Source organism: Sitophilus oryzae, unplaced genomic scaffold, assembly GCF_002938485.1.
Source record: "Sitophilus oryzae breed Bouriz unplaced genomic scaffold, Soryzae_2.0 scaffold_1318_pilon_pilon, whole genome shotgun sequence".
NCBI lineage: Eukaryota > Metazoa > Arthropoda > Insecta > Coleoptera > Curculionidae > Sitophilus > Sitophilus oryzae.
In genome coordinates, this window is record NW_022145969.1 from 1,128,974 (window position 1) to 1,153,919 (window position 24,946).

Sequence of the window (24,946 nt, forward strand, 5' to 3'; positions counted from 1 at the left end):
AAATAGCGTCAGCGATGACTATGTTATATGGGAAATGTCCTAAATCGTCATTTCCCACCCAACCGGACGCCGTTTTTTCGATCATACGGTATATATATATTGACAAAAAACCCTGAAAAGCATATATTTGGTTTCTACTGAAAATAATTTCAAAATAACTTGCAATCTGGCAACATCAAAGATGTGCGCATGCGTATTGTGTGTGACTATATGCAGCAAAAACTCGTTTCAAGGTCAGCCACCGGATTTATTTTTTTTAAATTAAATAAAATTTTTTTCTTCGAGTTTCTTTCAGTTAAAAAATATGTAGGTGGCGCCCTCTACAAGTAGGTGTCATATTGCCATCAAAATCAAATTTCTCATGTCAAAAAACTCCCAGACACCAATTTTTATCCAAATATTAATGTTACTTCATAAATTATTTGGAAAGAATCGAAATAAAAATGAAACTTCGACACCCTGTATTTCCGAAACTAAGTATTTTATGACATAGATTTATTCGAACTTTTTTACTTATTTTAATCTGCAGAATATGCCGCCGAAGTTTCCTGAAGACAATTTGGACCACCCTGTATATTATGATAAATACGACAGTTTTAAGGGTTTCAATTTTACTAGCAAGGAATTACTTTACGAGAAATAAAAATATCGTTAAACTACCAGGGATGTCCAAGAGTCTATCCACAGGGTTGGGTATGTAGAACATTTTACATATTATACCGTATTTTCTACACTGACCGATTGTCTACATTCAGTCCAGATGTAGAAAATTCGTTTTGTAATTTTAAATACTTTAATACAATGGACAAGAAAGGACTAATTATTTTATTTATTATTTAAAAATAGATAATAATATATATTAAAACCTTAATAATGAATTTTCAATTTATCTGTCCAACGGAAGGGCCCAACAATGACTTGCTGTGATTCGTTGGAGGGGTTATAGCATGGTTTAGATTTACCAAAAACTACTTCTCAATAGTAAAGAAGAAAAAGAAATGGACTAATATATTGATAAAAATAAGAACATGAACTACAATTATTATTATATGTATACAGTATATACGTATTATTTTACGAAATATTTTCGAAAGGAAGTGCAAATTTGTGTCTCGAACGTTGGCAAAGCTTTGCTTTAGCCGAGCGTCAAATTTTGTTACTCTCCCTATAAAAACCATTATGTTTTAAAAGGCGAACGAATAGCGAAGCAAAAGAAAAACAAGCTAATCCCTTAAAAAGATAAAGATTACGAGGAAGGGAAGAGAAAGGATACCTGAAACATTTCATATTTTTGCTCTAGGTGCGCCAGAAGAAAAGAAAAAATACGAACGCAAATGATAGGCCTCGTGAATGCTTCTAAAATTGCCAACTTTTCGCCTGATGAGCTTTTTTCAGATTACGAAAATTGGAAAGCTTGCATCTTTTCATGCTAGTAGCAGGGTTGGGTACCGACGCGTAGAAAATTGATTTTCTACGTGTATGTAGAAAAGTGCGTAGAAAATGTAGAATATTAAGTAGAAAATCTATAAAATCTGAGAACAGGTACAAAATTAACTTTGTATATTTAAAACTGTTTTTTTCACTTTAGGAGTTTCTTCCTTTCTATTTTCTTTAAACTCTAAAGTGTTAAAACTGTAATATGTGTACATGCGCTATCTCTATTCCGTGACGGTACTAACTCCCTGAAGATAAGAAACTGATCGATCTGAAGACTATTATTTTTTCTATTTAATCTGAAGACTGTACAGAATAGTCTAATTTTTTTCTTAGAAAGTTTTTGTTGTTCTTTTTTTATTATAGAAAGCCTGTAGTTTCATGAACTATACAGGGTGAGTCATAAACAAGTGCAAATATTTTCAGGGCTGGTAGATCTCGATAAAAGAAACGTATTTTCTCTTTACCATTTTTTAGATAAGTGCAAAATAACCTAGTTATTTAAGTTTGAAAATTTAAAAAAATGATTTTTTTTTGAAAAAAATTTTGAGAGCCACCGGATTTTTTCTTTATCTTTGCATCCCTTTTATTGCCGTAACCATAGAGTAAAGCCGTAACTATGGTAACATCAGAGATTAAGAAATTATACCGTGGGAAAATTTGCGGTGAATAGGCAGTTCTAAAAAGTTTTCGAAAAATATACAGGGAAATTTAAACGAAAATGCACGATTTTCAACATCTTTTTTTAGCGAAAAAAATTTCCACTTGTAGAAAATACCGTAGAATATATAAAATTTTCTACCTACCCAACCCTGGTTAGTAGCGCATTTATTAGACGTGTATGTGCCTCTGTGTATTCATTATAATGAAACAATAATTGTTCGGTAGAATAGGAATATTTTTTTGGATACAAGATATGTTTTTTTCTTGTGATTTCTAAGCTGTTTTAGACGAAGTTTTTAACTGGTAGTATAGTTCAACCTCAGAAAGACGATTTTTTGAAAATATTTTTACTTTTTAGTTAAAAAACATAATTTCTTGATGATACGGCAACTTAGGTATTAGATTAAATTTACAAGAAAGAAAATCCAGAAAAGATCCGGTGGTTCTCAAAATTTTAGCAAAAAATCATTTTTTTTAAATAACTCCGTTATTATGGACTTATTTGAAAAACAATAAAGAGAAAATATGTCCCTTAAAATACTTGCAGATATTTCTGTGACACCCTGTATAGTTCGCTTACACAACGTTTCGCTCGTAAGTGTTATTTCCTTTAGTTTCAATACTGAATCATTGTCTACCACATTCAAAGTAAAGTTATTTTGCTTTAATTTTTATAAGAATACACCGTTATGAAATTAATATTATTATACAACGAAAAAAAAAACAAACACATGAAATATTTTTCAATAAAAATGATCAAATTGAAAGGAAGTTTATTAAGATACAGGGTGATGCAAAACTCTTGAATCAATGTGTATATTTCGAAAAAAAAACAAACACATGAAATATTTTTCAATAAAAATGATCAAATTGAAAGGAAGTTTATTAAGATACAGGGTGATGCAAAACTCTTGAATCAATGTGTATATTTCGAAAAAAAAAACAAACACATGAAATATTTTTCAATAAAAATGATCAAATTGAAAGGAAGTTTATTAAGATACAGGGTGATGCAAAACTCTTGAATCAATGTGTATATTTCTGAAATTTCTGTTTATTAGGAGGAGTTGTAAATAAAGCAATAAAACTAAGCGGAGGCATTGTAGGGGATATTACGTAAACAGCGAGAATTGAGTTATGGCTTTTTCTGGAGAGGTATAATATGTGAGATTGCGGCCAAACTGTTAGTCCCGACAGGCTTATATATCTTAATTGGTAGAAAACAAGGAAAGAAAAAGGTTTGGGAATAAATTTCCTCTGGTTTTCGCCGTACGTGACCCAGAAATGCGGTATGTTTAAGCCTAAACTGTCTCGAAAAGAATATAAAATCGTCGTAACTCCAAGCAGGATGAGAATTTATAGACCATTAGACTTGAAAATAAACATAATGCATTTTTGCTTTTACAGGGTATATCAGAAACATATTTTTTCTTTACCATTTTTAAAATATATTGAAAATGACCGAGTTGTTTAACTTTGCAAATTTTAAAAAATAATGGCAACATTTTGAGAGCCGCCGGCAACAATCGATAATCAGCCGCAAATACCAAGCAATTACCAGAATCTCAGCTTGTTCGACACCTAGAGTTGACACATCGACTAAAATGATTTAAAAACGACTTGGAAAATTCAGATTTAAATTGAAAAACTTATCTAACATTAGAATACGATAGATAATAATATATTAAAGAATTTATAGAACTAATTAAAATATAGAAATATTTAAAAAAATTGTATAATAAAATTATTTTTAGAGGCTTATCTTAGATTTGCCTACTTTTTTAGTTTTGCTAGAGGTTTACTGTTTTGAGTAAAATCTCAAATGAATTGGATAACCTAAAAGTGCAAAAAAGTTTACATATCTAATAATAGGTGATTCTGATCTGCTGAAAAACTGCTATAATTGTTTATTATTTAGTTTCATTATTTTAGTTTACTAAACTGTAAGAAAGGTATTTAAAATATAGTAGACGTTGCACTATGTTGATAGTAATCTACAATGATTAAAAATTCTACAGTGAATAAAATTAATTTAAATATTTTTTTTGTAGAAATTTAAAAATGTGAACTTATAAACATAGAAAATGTGGATTGGATAACGTAGGAGGTGGCAACATTGCATTCTCTCGAAGCACTATAAACAAATTTCCGGAAACTAAACAAGCGGCACTCAAAAGTTTTTCAATATTTTATGGAAAATGTCAAGAAAAATTTCAAATTTTTTTTTTCGCAAAAAACCTCATGGGTGTGTCTCTGGGGTCGAACTGTACTACCAGTTGAAATACTTGCACTTATTTCTGGGACACCCTGTATAGTATCTAGTATAATCACACCTTAATAATTAAACATTAATTTTCACTATTTAGTGTCTTTCAGAAATAAAAAAACAAATAATTAAAAAACTCTTATCTGGCTTTTCTAAAATATTTCGTGCCCGCTCTGTGTAATTCAAAACTTACCTGATGTAATTTTCTTCGATTGGGTGGCGATCTTTTATTCCAAAGGGCTTCGAGCTGATCGAAATGCTGAGATTGAGCCAGGGATGCCTGTTTTGACCCCATGCCCTAATAAAACGGAATCCCTTATTAAAAAAGCTCGCTCAGGGGGTTATTAAAAAACTCAGCGAAGCAGATAATAGTAAATAACCTTTAAAATTACTTTAATTAATTAATAATTCGAGATTGGACGGGATTTCTTGAGAGTTATGATATGAGTTTCACGTGATATTTATCAGATAAAACGAACAAGTCGTGGAGTGGGACTGAATGTTTTTAGGGCTTTGTCGAGAGTTTCCAAAACTGCAGTGGAATGGGCAATAAAGAGACGGCTTTTATATTTTCTCTTGTTGAGGTGCCGCGAAATCAATTTTGCGACATGTGACGCGGACTTGAAAAATGACAGCGAATAGGAAATTGGAAAAGTTTTATAGTTTTCGAATTTTATTTTTTAATAAACAGAATACCCAGAACTTAGACGCATAAATCATGTTTTTTTAATGACAATTCCCACAAATTAGTTCTTCAATCGTTTATTAAAATAATCAATAAATACAACAATAGCTCAGTAACTGTACTTCAGAGATGTGACTTATTTCAGATACAAGTATTTGAAAAGCAAAATACGTATTTTCATATTATATTTGAAATACTTTAATATGCAGCCATAGATTGAAATTTGAAAGATCATAAGAAAATTTGTTAAATTTGCATTTTGAGCTATAGAAAATTATTTATTGAGCTTCAGATGCTGTGGGTTCGAATTACAAATATCGTTTGATCGTATTAGAGCGAATTATGCATTCTGTGCGTTAAGGTATTGGAAATCCAGGCTGTATAGTCATGTTTATGATTATCGTAGTACGCAACATAATTTTCTACCGTTTGATATTAATAAATGGAGTCGATTTGTACAATACCAGCCGAAATAAAGACACGAAATTTGAGTCAATTGCTTAAAGTGATTACCTTTTGGTCGTTCTGGGGTATTTTAGATATTTCTTCCATGCTAGCTGATACAGAAAATCGCCTTTTGAACCTTTCGTCGATGGATGGTATGACCAGGTTGGAAGTGAGATGGGCGTATTTCTTCTGCCATGTATATGTGTCCAGCGAGACTTCTTTCTTGAGCAACCTCTTCATCTGACGTTTAGGTGCGGGTTTCGGATCTATATTTTATTACAAAATATGTTTTTTAATTAATTGAATGAGTTTATCTATCGAAATGAAAGGAATTAACTAAACCAGTCATGAGGTTTTGTGATTAACAGAACTGTGTATTCATTCCGACATTTCAATAGGTGTTATTACGTTCCGCTATTGTTTCAAATTGCTCTTACTCTCTATAATATCCTTATCAGGGGCACAATACGTTGGTAATTTGACATATTTGGCGGGAGTATTGTGGAGGCAAATAATAGGGCTGTATTGAGTATCTTTCAGCAAAACTGCTATTCTGGAAAAGTCGGATGTTGGCTCTACACCGACGATCGGGTAATGCAGCTGAAGGGATGTTAACTGTAAGCCCTGCTTTGTATCCCAGATAATTATACTTTTGTCGTCCGAACCTGTAAAGTTGATTAAAATAGTTATCTACAGTTCACAAACTTTCACCCTTTATTACTATACAGCAGGGTTAGCAAAAATCATGATTTAAAAAAAAAACATTTTTGGGTTACCAGAGTTACGAAACTCACCAGATATGACTATGCTTCCATCTCCACTCATTTTACAGCAGCTGACGAAGCTCAGATGAGCTGAAAGGGTGTGTAGATCAGCGCCAGTGTTGATATCCCATACAATAAGGTTATTGTCGCAACTTCCTGATACCAAGTGAGTTTTGTCTGACACAGCCACCGCCACACAGGTTACTGTATCAGTATGACCAATTAAGACCTTGCAAAAAGAAAGAGAAATATATATTTGTCTCTTCTCCTTCAAAAAGAAATCAACAAAGGTTCAAAAAAAGGCAATTTTTTATCAAATATAGGCAATTAAGGTTTAGTTGTTTATATAGTCTAAATCTATATAATTTTTTTTCTAAATGCTGAGATTTTAAAAACTTGATGTTTTATTTTCCTATTTTTCTAAGGACTTTGAAAATAGGGGAATCTGTTTGTGTAAAGTGAGTTTAAAAAAATGGTGCATTCATCGATGTGAGCACATGAAGCACAAGACAGGGAGTTATGGAGACAAACTACAAACATCGCTTAACCATTACATTCTTCTTGTAGGAATAAAGTCGGATAGAGAAGCATTGATGTGCCAAAAATTATTCATTTATACAAACAGGGACACCCTGTATATAGGGTGGACCAAACTGTATTCCGGAAACTTTGGCAGCATATTCTGCAGATAAAAATAAGTAAAAAAGGTCGTATAAATGCATGTCCTAAAACGCTTAGTTTCGGAGATACAGGGTGCAAAAGTTTCATTTTTATTTCGATTTTTTCCATGTAATTTCTCAACTAATATCAATATTTGGATGAAAATTGGTATCTGGGATATTTTTGACATGAGAAATTTGATTTTGATGTCAATCTGACTCCTACTTGTAGGGGGCGCCACCTCCATATTTTTTTACTGGTTTGAAGAGTAATAACTTTTCGTCCGTACCTGTATAAAACTGCCGAGTAAAAAAATCTGCATTTACGACGTTTTTTACTTAAAAAAAGGTCTCCTGGTCAAAAATCGCTACGACTAATGGTTCTCGAGATATTTGTAATCAAAATTATCAATACCTGTCATCATTGACATGGATTAATCATGTTGACTATATAATTTGAAATGTTTTTGTGTCAGAAGTGCAAAAAACTATTTTATCATAATTTTTTTTTTTCGAAAAAAAAATCATTTTAAAGAAGTAAAAAGTTTATCATTTTATCAAATAACTATCTACTCAACATATTTATTTTTTTGTCAATAATGACTTGTATTGACTATTTCCGTTCTAAATATCTTGAGAACGGCTGCTCGTAGCGATTTTTACCAAGAGACATTTTTTATGTAAAAAATCACGGAAATGTATATTTTTTCACTCGGTAGATTTATACAGGTACGGACGAAAAGTTATTACCCTTCAAAACAATTAAAACACACGGAGGTGGCGCCCCCTACAAATAGCAGTCAGATTGACACCAAAATCAAATTTCTCATGTCAAAAATCTCACAGATACCAATTTTCATCCATAACTGATGTTAGTTCAGAAATTATTTGGAAAAAATCGAAATAAAAATGAAACTTTTGCATGTATACGACCTTTTTTACTTATTTTTATCTGCAGAATATGCTGCCGAAGTTTCCGGAATACAATTTGGACCACCCTGTATATATTTTATTTTGTTTTGTTGTACCGGCTGCAGGTGATGATCTTCCAAAATGTTAATTAATTTTTCGAATGGAGCTGTCACGACCATCTTTCAGTGAAGATGTACTGAAAAGAAAGCTTTTAAGATAAGAGGCAGGCGTTAAATTTGTTTTCGAGCATCATTTCGAGCTGCGATTAATCTATCCCCTTGCTGGTGTAAAAAAAGTCGTAATATAGCAGCTAAGGGTAGGTTTTTCGCGCGAGTTTACATCAATCTTGTCTATTTGAATGTGCCCGCGTTCCTATCGCGTCGTTTAAGCTACCGATATACGGCTGTCTGGTTGAAATTTCTTCCTGCGAGTCGATTCATCACGCTTGTATTGAGGATTTTCACTGGCGCATCCTTTCGACTCGAAGGACCAAGTTACGCTCTAACTAAAGCTTTGCCCCAATGATTTTCTCTTTAAGGATTTAATGCTAACAGTCTGGTTTTCGTCTCCTTGCCCCCCTCCTTCGCGGTGTTGACTTCTTCTACGTCAAAAGGACCTTTGAGCTAAACTGCCGTTCAAACTTACATTTATTTTCGTGCTTATATATATCCGGACATCCTTAATCTTTAAAGTTTCAGTTTAGATTTGCCAGTTTATTTTTAAGGTTCTAATTTAGTAGTTAACTATATTTTTCCTTCTTTAAAAGATAGAATCTTTAACGTTTTTTGGGGAAAATTGACGATTTTAGAATAGCAAAACTGCTGTTATTTACTAATTAAAAGGCATAGAATAAGAAAATACGGGTCACTGTAGTCACACAAGAACAGTAGTAGATATAGCGGATGTTTTATACTTTATCAAAAATAGCTGAAAAGGGGTCCAAAAAATTAATTATCTGACAAAAGCAAGCTGCCTAAGCCTTCAAAGGTGTGAATACATTCTGAATTTACGTCAAATTTCCTACAAACGGTGAAAGTTTCATAATTTTATGACTCTGTTTACTATGTTTCTGAGGCCTTTGAAAATCTGTTAAAAAATGAACATTTTTTCGATTTTTTTCCATACACATACATAGTCATGAAAATTGGCTAGTTTTGTCATGTCACCGATTTTATTAAAACTGCTTTTATTTACTAATTAAATGGTGTAGAATAAGAAAATATAAGCCATTGTAGTCTTACGAGAACAGTAATGGACGTAGGGGAACGTTTTACTTTCATCAAAAATAGATGAAAAATAAGGGCGCAAAAAATTAATTTTCTCACAAAGCCAATATACCTAAGCTTTTAAAAGTGTATGTATTCTGAATCTACATAAAATTTCCAATAAATCCTGAAATTTTCATAATTTTATGGATATGGTTACTATTTTTCTAGGCCTTTGATAATAACAGTAACTTACTAATTAAAAGTTGTAGAATAAGAAAATATAAGCCATTGTGGTCATACAAGAACAGTAATAGATATAGAAAACGTTTTAACCTTCATCAAAAATCGCTAGAAAACAAGAGTCCAAAAAATATTTTTTTTCAGAAAGCCCTCAAAGGTGTATATATTCTGAATCTAAATAAAATTTCCTACAAATGCTGAAATTTTGATGATTTTATATCTATTTTTACTATTTTTCTAGGGTCTTTAAAATGTGTTGTCTCTATATCACACACCTAGCGGTTATTATTCATTGTGTATACCGAAAACATTCTTCTGCGGTCTCAGCAGATAACTTTATACTATATTAGGCAGCGAATTCTACTATTACTATGGAAACTCTAGTTTTGCAAAGCACAGCATGTTACAGGAAACTTGCGGGAAGGAATGAAAATATTTTATGCATTCAGACTGACAAGCTTTATCTTACAACAAAGTGAAACTTCAGCAAACAAAGCTTATTTTATTTTTCGAATACGAAATATTGTGTCTAATTGAAAACATTTTATGAGAATAAAGGAAAAATAAGGAACTAATACTATGACAATGGCACTCTACTCTCAATTCTGTAGTTTCTTCTAAGTTGTAGGATACGTTTAGACGATTTAATCGTTTACAGACAGTTTGTAATTCGAGAATGAGAAGTTGCATTAAGGAAAAAGTAATTTTAGAAGTGAACGCTTCCATTTAGCAGAACCGAGAGGTTCGTTTTAGTAATTGTTACCGCTTGTTACGCTTGTCGAGGAAGAAAAAGCAACTTTTAAAACCGTTTTCTTTATAATTAAAAAGAAACAAATTTTTATCTCGAAAAAAAAACATAATTTTTGAAGCTCTCTTTTTCCTAATTCTATTATTAAAAAAAATAGCTGTCATCATTATCATTATAATTTTCAGCTTATTCAACCATTTTCAATTATGGTGTAGTCTCCCTCACATATTTGGATACTCTGTAGTTGGACCCATTGTTGTCTATTTTTGACAATGCGGGCCCAAGTTATCCCTGCTATTTTCCTAATATCATGGTCTCATGTCGGGTTTGGATAGGGGTCGTCATTTTCTTGACAACTTCTTGATCTTGTCTTGATTTCAAGACAAGAAATGATTTTTGGTTTTCAAGACAAGACAAGAAATTACTTCTCAAGATGAAGATTTCTTGACAAGAAATAAGAAAATCTTGAAATTTCTTGAAAATATAAAATAAAAAAGAAATACGCATTTACTTAGGTATTTGTAAATATTGTAATTTGTTATAATATATCAATATTAATTGATGGATACAAAAATTATTAACCAAAACATATTTGTACGAAGCGGCACTTTTTCGGATGTCCAATGTCCAAAGTTAACATAAGTACGTCTAAAGTCGGATGTCCAAAGTTGGCATACTGTGGGCCAAATTAAATTAAAACCTTTTTAATGCCTAATAATTTTTTAATTTTGAAATGTTTTTTTATAATTTTTTGGATATGTTATGGCCTACGATATTAGAATAGAAAAAAACTTTGCAAAGCGGGTCTACTTCAGTGGCATACAGACTTTTTGAATTAACGTAAAACTTTTAAAATAAAAAAAATTATACATTTTAATGTACGCCACTGAAGTAGAGTAGCTTTTATCATTGTTGTTTTGACTGTTTTTATCTGTAGTAGTATTATCACCGTCACTACTGTCAAAGTCACTAATTAAACTTCTCCGTCCAGGTGTCTGAGGTGGTAGGTATTCTGAACCAGATTCAATTACGAACGGCTCAGATTTGCTGCTCAACGAACCATCGCAAGCACTCATTTTAATGTTAAATAATAATAATAATAATTAACAAAATTATGTAAATCTGATGATTTTGGCTACTGTAGTTTTTGTAGCCCAAAGTTTTTGATTTTTTTGAAAATTAGATGCCTGACCCTCGATTTTACGCATAAAGCATAAACATCACATTAACCAATCTCACCGCGACTCTTAAACGGGGGATTCCCCTTTAATAAACGAATTTTAAACGGTCCAATGTTTTTATTGGTCGAATGTTTTCTTCTCTATATAAAGCGGCATTCTAAATTTGAATATGATTGCATGCTAATTTAATTCTTCGGTTGATTTCTGGTAGTAGAAATCCCGAGCTGTGTATTAGTTGTCCCAAATATACAGAGTGTTTCAAAACAAATACGAAAAACTTTGGGGGGTGATTCCTTGTTCAAAATAAAGGGTAGTTTGCTTCATAAACGTTGGGTCAAAAGCCAACCATTAGGGAGATATCGCGATACAAAGATGGCGGAAAATTAATGTTTTTATTTTTTATCTTGAAAACGAAAAGAGATAGACTAATGAAATTTTATGGAAGCATTACTGTTATGAAAACACACTTTCTGGCAATTTTTTCACTTTTTTAAAATTAGTGGAAGGGTTTGCAATAAACTACCCCTATCATTCTTGTTAAGGAAATTTATAGAAAAATCTTATCAAACAGCAAAAAGAACATGCAAAAAAAACTAATTTGGATAGTTTGGTTTTTTAGAAACTTTTTTATCTCTTGTGTTTTTTTTTGATAAAACTCACCGATTTGAAATTAAAAAATAAAATGTGAAGCATTACATGTCAGGACAAAAAACATTTTTAGATAAAGAATCTAGTGGGCTGCTTTAATTTTTTTAGGAAAAAATCTAGTCGGCAGCTGTCACTTTTTAGGATCTTTCTAATATTATTTTATTTGACATTACTCTTCTGCAATACGTTGTTATGTTATGATCAATTAATTATTCCGAAGCCTGTTTATGATCTATTTAATTGCGTAAAAAAAGGAGTTTTGACATGTAATGCTTTACATTTTATTTTTTAATTTCAAATCGGCGAGTTTTATCAAAAAAATGCAAGAGATAAAAACGTTTCTAAACAAACTAAACAATCCAAATTATTTTTTTTTGCATGTGTTTGATAAGATTTTTCTTTGAATTTCGTTAACAAGAATGATAGGGGTAGTTTATTTCAACCCCTTCCACTCATTTTAGAAAAGTGAGAAAATTACCAGAAAGCGTGTTTTCATAACAGTAATGCTTCCATAAAATTTCATTAGTCTATCGCTTTTCGGTTTCAAGATAAAAAATAAAAACATTATTTTTCCGCCCTCTTTGTACCGCGATATCTCCCTAACGGTTGACTTTTGACCCAACGTTTATAAAGCAAACTACCTTTTATTTTGAACAAGGAATCACCCCCTGAAGTTTTTCACATTTGTTTTGAAACACCCTGTATATATTCTTCTACTCTTTCCAGTGTTGTGGTATTTATTAGAATTCCTTTTCTGTCTACTAGTTCGTTGTACATGACTTTAATTTTTTCTAAGTTCACTTTGAGATCTACTTTTTGCTGGCTGTATTTAGTTCCTTAATTTGTGCTTTAGGACTATTATTGGTAGTTAGGACTATCATCAGCGAATCTTAGATGGTTAAGATATTCTCCATCTATTTTTAATCCCTGTCGGTCCAGTCCAGTTTCTTACTGGTCCAATCAGTTAAAAGAAAATAACTGTATTGTTTCAAATATATTAGTTTTAACGGTTGTTTTCCTTGCTGCAAATCTTCGCAGTAGACATTTTCCACCTGATTAAATCCTTTAAAAGCAGTTCGTAATTTAAGAGTGGAAAGCTGCATTAACAGAAAAAGCAATGGTGCTTTAGTTAAAGGAAACGTTTCATTAAACAAAATAAACTTTTTGCAAGGTCCTGCTTTAAGAAGCGTTTAATGCTGGCTTTTACTATGTTTCAAAGCTTAATCAAGGTCCACTTTAGCATAACAGAGCGCTTTAGGTAAGATAAACTAACAGTATTCTGTTATATTCCTGTCAGGAGCAGGAACGAGTTATTCGGTATTTTAAATCAACGTTATTGTTGTTTTTTGGTATAACAACGTAACTTGGATAATTTATTTTTACACTAAGTAAATTTATGAATATCCATTACCAATTTAACGATTTTCTCGTCAATTTCAGATGCATAATTAATCACTCAGCAGAGAGAAAATTAGGTTTAGCTGAATTTTTGTTCTAAAGATACGCAGTTTGTTATAAAATACCTATTTAAGACTGAAAAGCATTTTTTTAAATATGCTCATTAATTTTTCTTATAATATGAACTTTGAAAATATTTCAAATACCTATTAAATTTTCTTTTCACTGATAATATCACAAGAGCTTAAATTATTTTCGGAAATTTTTTTGAGGGCACGAATATTTTGAAAATTATCCCGAGTCGAAGACGAGGGATAATTTTCCTAAAATATTCGTGCCCGAAAGAAAATTTCCAGGAATAATTTAAGCTTGCGTGGTATTCGGTAAGAAAAATTTCACACCTAAATTTGAAAAAAATATTAATCCAACATGACATTTTAAAATAATTTCAATTTGTTAAGTTGGCCAAGGTATTGATGTTTTTGACATATTATGTGTTTTGTCATTTTTGTTTGCGATTCTGTCATTAAGCTATTACTAGTTTTAAAACGTCTGTACGTAGAGTAAGAAGTGTATAGCGAAATGTCGCGATTTGGAAAAGTAAACCAACAAGTCATTAAAGAAGAAATTGAAAATATAAAACCAGATAACACCCGAAAATCAAAATCAAGTGTATATCCATCATATTTCGTTAAATAGAAAAATACCAGCTTTAGTTAAATAAAGGCGGCAGAACTATATTTTTTAGAACATGGCAATTTCGAAGAAATTCATATGTAGGTATATCTAACATATTTCCTTAAATAAAAAATATTACCAACCTTAGTTACATCAAATGCTAAAACTCAAAAGGGTAATATTTCAATATATAGACATTGTAGTTCATTCACATTATGATTGTAGATCTTATGTTTACCTTTTCAACTGTCAAAAAATTTCCACTAAAGTTTCGTGGCGCCTCGAAAAAATTTCCGGAAATTTTTTCAGTTGCCATGGTAACTAGTCAACATTAAAGCATTGGTTGAAAAGTAGAGGTGTGAAATTTTCCTAAAATATTCGTGCCCGAAAGAAAATTTCCAGGAATAATTTAAGCTTGCGTGGTATTCGGTAAGAAAATTTCACACCTAAATTTGAAAAAAAAAATATTAATCCAATATGACATTTTAAAATAATTTCAATTTGTTAAGTTGGCCAAGGTATTGCTTAAACTCAAATGGGTAATATTTCAATATATAGACATTGTAGTTAATTCACATTATGATTGTAGATCTTATGTTTACCTTTTCAACTGTCAAAAAATTTCCTCTAAAGTTTCGTGGCGCCTCGAAAAAATTTCCGGAAATTTTTTCAGTTGCCATGGTAACTAGTCAACATTAAAGCATGTTATTGGTTGAAAAGTAGAGGTGTGAAATTTTCAATATAATTTCATCGTATGAGTGTTTTAATAATATTAGTATTATTTTATGTATACAGTTTATTATAATAAACAATTGCATGGATGGTTTAGCATTTTATGGAATACGAAAGATAAATAAGTTTGCCGGAATAAATGCAATTTTCTCTTTTATTTTAATACAGTTTTGTTTTCCTGGCTGTTGAATATCTAAATGGCCTTTATGAATAACTGAATTCGATGCTGGTAGTGACACAGTTTCGCAGCGAGAATTCGTACGAAAGTAGTTTCGATAAGGAGGTTTCAAATTTAAAATTTATGTTATGTACAGTTTTACCTTGGACCACACAGTTTCCGATAGCACAGTTTGTGGTCTCTTGCAGGCGATATTAGAAAATACGAAACTTCAGCATGGAAATCAGACATTGTAAATTAAGCAAATTATTCTGTAGGACTTTATAAAAAATATTTTTTAAGATATGATTGTGAAAACCTGGGTGGTAATTCGAATACGCCTATTTTCAAGAGTCTATTTCAGTATTGATAGACACTAAAGGGAATAGTTTTCGTAGTGGGATGTCGTGTTATCAAATATTTAACCAGACAGAATTATGAGGAAGGTCAACCGGAAAAAAAATATGACCTCTAATATACAGGGTGGTCCGAACTGTATTCCGGAAACTTCGGCAGCATATTTTGCAACTAGAAATATGTAAAAAAGTTCGTATAAATGTATGTCCTAAAATGCTTAGTTTCGTAGATACAGGGTGTACAAAATTTCACTTTTATTTCGATTTTTTCCAAATAATTTCTGAAGTAACGTCAATATTTGTATGAAAATTGGTGTCTAGAAGTTTTTTGGCATAAAAAATTTGATTTTGATGTCAATATGACTCCTACTTGTAGAGGGCGCCACCAACATACTTTTTAGCTGGTTTGAAGAGTAATAACTTTTCGTCTGTACCTGTATAAAACTACTGAGTTAAAAAATATACCTAACCAAATCAAACAGTAACTGTTTTGTCATAAATTTTTGGAAGAAAAATTCATGATTAATTTAAAAAAAAAATAAAAAGTTCCCAAATTTATCATTTTAGTCAAATAACTATCTACTCAGCATGTTTATTTTTTGTCAATAATGACACGTATTGACTATTATCATTCTAAATATCTTGAGAACGGTTGCTCGTAGCGATTTTTACCAAGAGACATTTTTTACGTAAAAAATCATAGAAATGTATATTTTTTCACTCAGTAGTTTTATACAAGTACGGACGAAAAGTTATTATTCTTCAAAATAGTTAAAACACATGTATGTAGGTGGCGCCCCCTACAAATACGAGTCATATTGACATCAAAATCAAATTTCTCATGTCAAAAAGCTCCCAGACAACAATTCTCATACAAATATTGATATTACTTCAGAAATTATTTGGAAAAAATCGAAATAAAAATGAAACTTCTACACCCTGTATCTCCGAAACTAAGCATTATAGAACACTAAACGTTCTCTAACCCAGTGTGATGACATTATAGAACATACATTTATACGAACTGTTTTACTGACTTCTATCTGCAGAATATGCTGTCAAAGTTTCCAGAATACAGTTCGGACCACCCTGTATATGTTGGGTGGAAAAAACATTCTCAATATTTTTGAACTGTCACCGATGATTTAATTGAAACTATGTATTATTAAATAATTAAAGAGCATATAGTATTTATCCACCAAGAAAAATCGTTTAAAAACAGGGGTTCTAAAAATACTTGTTGTCTAAAACACAATGTTATTAAACTTTAAACCATTAACAGTTTATACAGGGTGTCCCAGAAATAAGTGCAAATACTTTAAGGGGTGGTAGATCTCGATAAAAGAAACATATTTTCTCTTTATCGTTTTTCAAATAAGTCCAAAATAACGGAGTTATTTTACTTTGAAAATTTCACACCTCTACTTTTCAACCAATAACATGCTTTAATGTTGACTAGTTACCATGGCAACTGAAAAAAATTTCCGGAAATTTTTTCGAGGCGCCACGAAACTTTAGTGGACATTTTTTGACAGTTGAAAAGGTAAACATAAGATCTACAATCATAATGTGAATGAACTACAATGTCTATATATTGAAATATTACCCATTTGAGTTTTAGCATTTGATGTAACTAAGGTTGGTAATATTTTTATTTAAGGAAATATGTTAGATATACCTACATATGAATTTCTTCGAAATTGCCATGTTCTAAAAATATAGTTCTGCCGCCTTTATTTAACTAAAGCTGGTATTTTTCTATTTAACGAAATATGATGGATATACACTTGATTTTGATTTTCGGGTTTATCTGGTTTTATATTTTCAATTTCTTCTTTAATGACTTGTTGGTTTACTTTTTCCAAATCGCGACATTTCGCTATACACTTTACTCTACGTACAGACGTTTTTAAAACTAGTAATAGCTTAATGACAGAATCGCAAACAAAAATGACAAAAACACATAATATGTCAAAAACATCAATACCTTGGCCAACTTAACAAATTGAAATTATTTTAAAATGTCATGTTGGATTAATATTTTTTTTCAAATTTAGGTGTGAAATTTTTCTACAGAATACCGCATAGCTTCAATTATTCCTGAAATTTTCTTTCGGGCACGAATATTTTAGGAAAATTATCCCTCGTCTTCGACTCGGGATAATTTTCAAAATATTCGTGCCCTCAAAAAAATTTCCGAAAATAATTTAAGCTCTTGTGATATTATAAGTGAAAATTTCTAAAAAAAAATGATTTTTGCTAAAATTTTGAGAACCGCTGGATCTTTTCTGGATTTTCTGTCTTGGAAATTTAATCTAATACTTATGTTTTCATATTATCAAGAAATTATGTTTTTTAACTAAAAACTAAAAAAATTTCCAAAAAAATTTTCAAAAAATTTCGAATTTTAAATTTTTTTTTTCGCGAAAAAAACCTCATAGGCGTGTTTCTGGGGTTGAACTATACTACCAGTTAAAATATTTGGACTTATTTCTGGGACACCCTGTTGAAAGTACATAAATTTTTCAATAAATACGGAAATTTACAATATTATACAGGGTCCGGCAATAGTGCGTCGGGCATCTGTAGCTCCTAGAATAAAAAACTTGAGAATTTTACAGTTGAGGGTTGGAACCTTTTGTTAAATAAATAAACATTAATCACATATGAATATAACAAAACACTTTTACTTTTACACTGACGCGCGTTTCTCGCTAACCATATATTATCAGCAGATGATTATAAACTGAGTTTATAATCATCTGCTGATTAGAGAATTATTATTTTTTTATAAACTGAGTTTATAATCATCTGCTGATGATGCTAACATGGTTAGCGAAACGCGCGTCCAGTGTAAAAGTAAAAGTGTTTTGGTGTATTGTGGTGATTTAGTGTTTTATTTTGCTTGAGAATTTTGCTTAAGTAAAACTAGGATAGCCAGAAAATATTTTTACTTCGCTATTTTATAGGGTGGTAAGTGTGAGTGATGGATGATTTTTTTAAATGAATTTATTATTAGATTTGAGGCTACTTTCATGATCACTTAGATAGCAATTATGAGCTGATAGTTTCAGAGATATTGTCATAAATCAAAATATATTTTTCAGTCTCTCTAAACATTATTAAAATACAGAATCCAGCCTGAAATCAAAATAGTTCAGTATTGTTTCAGACTGGTCTTCTGCTATCAAATATAACATGTCGTCATATTATGGGATGTTCCAAATTTACATAAAACTTTCTAAAAATAGTGGGTTTTTCTTTGTTTTTTAAATGGAACACCCTGTATATTAGCTATTTTTTCAAGAGACGGAGAATTAAACGAACAATTTTTAGAGTTTAGAGTATTTCAAAATTTTTAACGGTTTCGCAGATATTTGCGGTTTTATATTTCATATGGCATTTTCCACAGTAAATTTTTATCAAAGCCACCTAATAATTTATCTCTCGTATTTTACCATTGAAAGCGCCATATGAAATAATACTGCGTGTATCTGCGAAACCGTTAAAAATTTTGAAATACTCTAAATAGAGAAAATGTTCATTTTTTAACTCTCCATCTAATAAAAAAATAATACACAGAGTGTTCCATTTAAAAAAACAAAGAAAAAATATTTTATATTTTAGAAAGTTTGGCGTAGAATATTGAACATCCTGTATGATTTACGATTACCATATTTATAGCAAAGTAAGAACAGACCATCTAAAGTAAATATCTAATATAGTTTTGATTTCAGAACAGTTCCTGTATTTTTAGGGGTGAAAAGGGCTGAAAAATATATATTTTTGATTTAGTTTTTAATATCTCTGAAACTATCGAAATATATTTATTCATATCTTAGAGTTATGTAAAGTGATCTGAAACAAAGCCAAAAATGCAATAATATACAGGGTGTTCCATTTAAAAAAAATTATCCAGGTCCACTCACACTTTTTTGAGCCACCCTATAGAAGTTAAAATATTTTCCTGAAATACATCCTGGTACATACTTTAGGTCTGCACTTAAACAAAATTCTCAAGTTTTTTATTCTAGGAGCTACAGATGCCCGACGCACTATTGCCGGACCCTGTATAAGTATGGTTACTATGTTTTTAGGACTTTTGAAAAGATTAAAAAAAATAGCTGTTAATTTTTTATTATGAAATATAACAGGCATTACTCTCTTTATTTCTCCTGTTTTAATATTCACTTATTTTTTTTCAGGTCTCCTCGAGTGATTTGTGAAGCTTATATGTTGTTCCGGATATATCCAGGCGCTGATCTCAATGCTTGACACATCCAGATTGATTTTACCATTTTAAATACCTTTTGATTCCCTGATCTCAGTGATGTTGAGATTCACAGAACACACTGGCAATGTTGAAAATGAAGACAATAGATAGGCCCTTAAGACCAGCAATATTTCTTTCTATTCCTCTAATTCAGTAATAGTAATTGGGAGAAACAGTACACCTTATACCAGGATAAATCTTAGTGATGTAAGTCTGACACGCATTTTTTCCTCTATTTTTCATGTTTTAATATTCAAGCATTTTTTAGGACTGCTCGAGTCATTTTGAAGCGTTGATGCTGTTTCAGATATATGTATATGCAGGCGCCTATCTTTATTCGTGAACCATTCAGTTTCGATTGTAAGTTAATTATAAGACTTTTTTTGAAATACACAGAATCTCGAGTATCGCTATATTCGCGGACGCGCCGCGGCCAGGATGGACGGTAGGGTAAGGCCTTCCAGTTATGTTGGATTTATCAAGAATTCATCATGATCTTCCGGTCATGTTGCATTTGGATGAGTTCATCATAACCTAAGAATATACACCCTGAGCTGTGCTAGCCAAGTGGATGTTTTTCGAGATCTTCATTTGGACACCGTCGATTCGTCCTGGCAGATTCTGTGTATCGAAAAATTCGTTTCTCATATTCGGGCTGAAGTAAAATCATGGAACATATGGATAAGACGTGTTTTTAGCTCTTAGTTTGAAATGTAAGTGAACTTGATAGCATATATTTTATGGTTAAAAAGGTTTATGAAAGACCCTGCTTTGAAGTCCGACCCTTAACATACTCTAATGTAATTTTTTCTAAGAATTTTTTTATATTGGATCTCTTGTTCATAAAACTTTTTAATCATAGGGTATCTACCTGTGTTAGTTTTTCACTTTTTAATTTATTTAGAACAGTGCTCCCAGTGCTAATTTTTCAAAATTTTGTTTAAAAATTATTTTTTTCAATCAGTTAATTTTTATCACTAATAATACTACCTCCAGTTTTATTCTAAAATATAATCGATATTGAAGTTTTATTTGTATTTCTTTTCAGTAATATTTGCTCAAAACTCTTGAAGCCTAATGACGTATTTATCCACTAGAACGAAGATCTTGGGAATTCTAGCCATCAGGATTGAGGCCCAGAACGAGATTTAACCAGGTATGTTATACGATTACCTCATTTTTTTAATTTCCAACTAACGGCTTTTCCCTATTGTTTCAGGTTAGTGCTAGGTCTACCGCATTAGATGTCATCCGCCAGAGAAGCCAGAGAATTTTTTTCTGTCGGTCGTCGTTTTCGTTTATTTCATACATTATTAATTTTTCAGTTCAGGTATTCCTAGGTGTGAGTCGTACTTTAAAGGGGCTAATGTTCCCCTTATGAGTCCTCACTGAAGCAAAGAATATGTAGCTGAACTCTAAGGGGGCTCTTGTTAGGATCGCTTCGAATTTCATTGTTATAGAGAAGATATGTCATCTTGTTAGGATAGGTTCGAATTTTATTGCCGGATTGCCGATTTGCCGGGATGATATCTATAGGAGATAGTATTGCAATAGCGCGATTATTAGAAATGTTTTTAGAGAAGATGTCATCTTGTTAGGATCGGTTCGTATTTTGTAGGTATTAAGGTAAACTGACATCTATCGGAGGTGGTATGGCGATAAAGGTTTTTAGGGAAGATATCTTGTTAGGATCTTTTCGAATTGAGTCCTCATGGAAGCAAAAATTCTCTTTGGTGTAGTTCATCTCCAATGTTCCCCTTACGAGTCCTCACTGAAGCAAAGAATATGTAGCTGAACTCTAAGGGGGCTCTTGTTAGGATCGTTTCGAATTTTATAGGTATTAAGGCAACATTTACCGGGATGACATCTATCGAAGATAGTATTGTATCTGCGCGATTATTAGAAAGGTTTTTAGAGAAGATGTCATCTTGTTAGGATCGGTTCGTATTTTATAGGTATTAAGGCAAAATTTGCCGGGATGACATCTATCGAAGATAGTATTGTATCTGCGCGATTATTAGAAAGGTTTTTAGAGAAGATGTCATCTTGTTAGGATCGGTTCGTATTTTATAGGTATTAAGGCAAAATTTGCCGGGATGACATCATCTATCGAAGATAGTATTGTATCTGCGCGATTATTAGAAAGGTTTTTAGAGAAGATGTCATCTTGTTAGGATCGGTTCGTATTTTATAGGTATTAAGGCAAAATTTGCCGGGATGACATCTATCGAAGATAGTATTGTATTTGCGCGATTATTACAAAAGTTTTTAGAGAAGACGTCACCTTGTTAGGATCGGTTCGTATTTTATAGGTATTTAGGCAAAATTTGCCGGGATGACATCTATCGAAGATAGTATTGTATCTGCGCGATTATTAGAAAGGTTTTTAGAGAAGATGTCATCTTGTTAGGATCGGTTCGTATTTTATAGGTATTAAGGCAAAATTTGCCGGTGACATCATCTATCGAAGATAGTATTGTATCTGCGCGATTATTAGAAAGGTTTTTAGAGAAGATGTCATCTTGTTAGATCGGTTCGTATTTTATAGGTATTAAGGCAAAATTTGCCGGGATGACATCATCTCGAAGATAGTATTGTATCTGCGCGATTATTAGAAAGGTTTTTAGAGAAGATGTCATCTTGTTAGGATCGGTTCGTATTTTATAGGTATTAAGGCAAAATTTGCCGGGATGATGACATCTATCGAAGATAGTATTGTATTTGCGCGATTATTACAAAAGTTTTTAGAGAAGACGTCACCTTGTTAGGATCGGTTCGTATTTTATAGGTATTTAGGCAAAATTTGCCGGGATGACATCTATCGAAGATAGTATTGTATCTGCGCGATTATTAGAAAGGTTTTTAGAGAAGATGTCATCTTGTTAGGATCGGTTCGTATTTTATAGGTATTAAGGCAAAATTTGCCGGGATGACATCATCTATCGAAGATAGTATTGTATCTGCGCGATTATTAGAAAGGTTTTTAGAGAAGATGTCATCTTGTTAGGATCGATTCGTATTTTATAGGTATTATGGCAAAATTTGCCGGGATGACATCTATCGAAGATAGTATTGTATCTGCGCGATTATTAGAAAGGTTTTTAGAGAAGATGTCATCTTGTTAGGATCGGTTCGTATTTTATAGGTATTAAGGCAAAATTTGCCGGGATGACATCACCTATCGAAGATAGTATTGTATCTGCGCGATTATTAGAAAAGTTTTTAGAGAAGATGTCATCTTGTTAGGATCGGTTCGTATTGTATAGGTATTAAGGCAAAATTTGCCGGGATGACATCTCTCGAAGATAGTATTGTATCTGCGCGATTATTAGACAGGTTTTTAGAGAAGATGTCATCTTGTTAGGATCGGTTCGTATTTTATAGGTATTAAGGCAAAATTTGCCGGGATGACATCATCTATCGAAGATAGTATTGTATCTGCGCGATTATTAGAAAGGTTTTTAGAGAAGATGTCATCTTGTTAGGATCGATTCGTATTTTATAGGTATTATGGCAAAATTTGCCGGGATGACATCTATCGAAGATAGTATTGTATCTGCGCGATTATTAGAAAGGTTTTTAGAGAACATGTCATCTTGTTAGGATCGGTTCGTATTTTATAGGTATTAAGGCAAACTGACATCTATCGGAGGTGGTATGGCAAGAAGGTTTTTAAGGAAGATATCTTGTTAGGATCCTTTCGAATTAAGTCCTCATGGAAGCAAAAGTTCTCTTTGGTGTAGTTCATCTCGAATGTCCCCCTTATGAGCCCTCACGAAGCAAGGAAGCGATGGAGGAGGTGAATTGACAGGCTTGAAATTATATTTTTTTAATAGCAAGTATATACATAATCAACAATAACAATTTTTTCCAAAGTCTCAGTATGTTATTTGTCACCAATAGGTACAATTTTTATTTCTTTAAATGCAACATTTTTACCATTTTCTAATACAGCTATCAGAGAAAAAATGGTTAATTAACAAAATATAAGTCTTGTTTTTAAATTTAAATAAAACATATCAGTAGTATAATATTTAAAAATCTATTATAGTATTTTCCAAATCAATTTTAAAGTACATGAGAACACATTCTACAATGTCTATTCAACTCCTCCTAGGACTTTTTATGAAGAAGAAGGAGCTGTATATAAAAGGTATTTTTTTTTAAATTTATTATATTAAGTATTTGTTGGATTTTCGGGAGTGAAGTGATGGGGGCCCCTAGAAGAAACCAGACGAACACTGACTATTTAAAACAAAATATATTGTAAGAAAGCAGTAATGCAGTGTACTGTAAGTAGTTTCTATATAATTTGAGCTACATTATAAATATCTAATAATTTGTTTTATTTTTTAGGCCACAAAAGTTACCTAGTAGAATTAATTTTAACCATAAAATTTCCCTTTCTTTTTTATATACCCTTCTTGCAAGAATTTGAAGATGAGATGACACCGCAAAGCATCATCAATAAAAAAAGAAGTATGTGTATTTATGTGATTAATTTAAAATTATAATACTTAATGATATGATCTCTTTTTTTAAATAATTGTAGATCTACACTAACTGAATAAAAAATCAGACATATACAAATTGTTCAAAATAAGTAGAAGATTGTAGGGACGATACCCAGTCCCTAATTTCTGGAGTCCCTGATGGCTTTTGATTCTTGAAGACATATTAATGTCTAGAAAACTTATGTTAATCTTGTAAGTTTATAATTTATAACTATATATTGTATGTTAAAAAAAATAAAATCACACTCGAGTATCCAATAATTAAAATGTCATAAAATCTTACAAAACATGTCATTAATTCGTAAAAACATAAAAATCTGCATTGATCAAAAATCGTTTCGAAACAAGAGTTTGAAAAATGCATTTTCTTAAAAAACTGGCGCATTTAAACCTTTAATTGTGTACATATTCTGAAAGAACATACATTTTTCTATAAATACTGAAATTTTCAAAATTTTACTAATACGTTTACTATTTTTCTAGAAGCCTTCTTATGACCATAACCGCGCTATGTCGAGTAGGGTCTCGTTGGATTCAGAGTCGTAAAAGGCATCGATTGGGAATAGTTTCAACCCTTTGCAACCCTTATTTTGGAGGGTAGTTTTTCTTTTTTTAAATTACTTTTTTCATTACCGTCCTGTACATAATATTGACTGAGTGTATGGGTGTTTAAATTAATTGTAAATCCTTACACGTAATTGAAAACGTAAGGAAATCACGGGGCTAACAGTGTAATTTGTGTCAAAATTTACATTGGGCTTTAAACTTAGAATTCATAGCGTCACTCCGGGAGATGAAGTTTCCAGATTATAATATCTTTTACGTCTAATATTAAAAATTACGATTTATATGGACACTAGGGGAACATTTTTTTTTACTTTGTTTTTAAATTAAGTTAGTAAAAGGGTAATTTGATTTCGACCACATGTTTTAATTCTCGTGTTATGTTGATATGAAAATCTCTTAAACCAAAATCAATTTAT

At 31.5% G+C, this 24,946-nt stretch overlaps 1 protein-coding gene across 2 annotated transcripts in view; it reads right to left on the reverse strand.

Moving 5' to 3' along the window:
* Positions 1-24,946, reverse strand: part of LOC115875080 (NACHT domain- and WD repeat-containing protein 1) — a 122,460-nt gene that overhangs the window by 5,082 nt on the left and 92,432 nt on the right. For both annotated transcript variants that reach the window (XM_030890447.1, XM_030890448.1), the window contains exons 22-25: positions 6,290-6,488; positions 5,933-6,160; positions 5,562-5,761; positions 4,557-4,661 (exon numbers count right to left, since the gene is read on the reverse strand). In XM_030890447.1, coding sequence (XP_030746307.1) covers positions 4,557-4,661; positions 5,562-5,761; positions 5,933-6,160; positions 6,290-6,488 — 732 coding nt within the window. The remainder of the gene's footprint in view (positions 1-4,556; positions 4,662-5,561; positions 5,762-5,932; positions 6,161-6,289; positions 6,489-24,946) is intronic.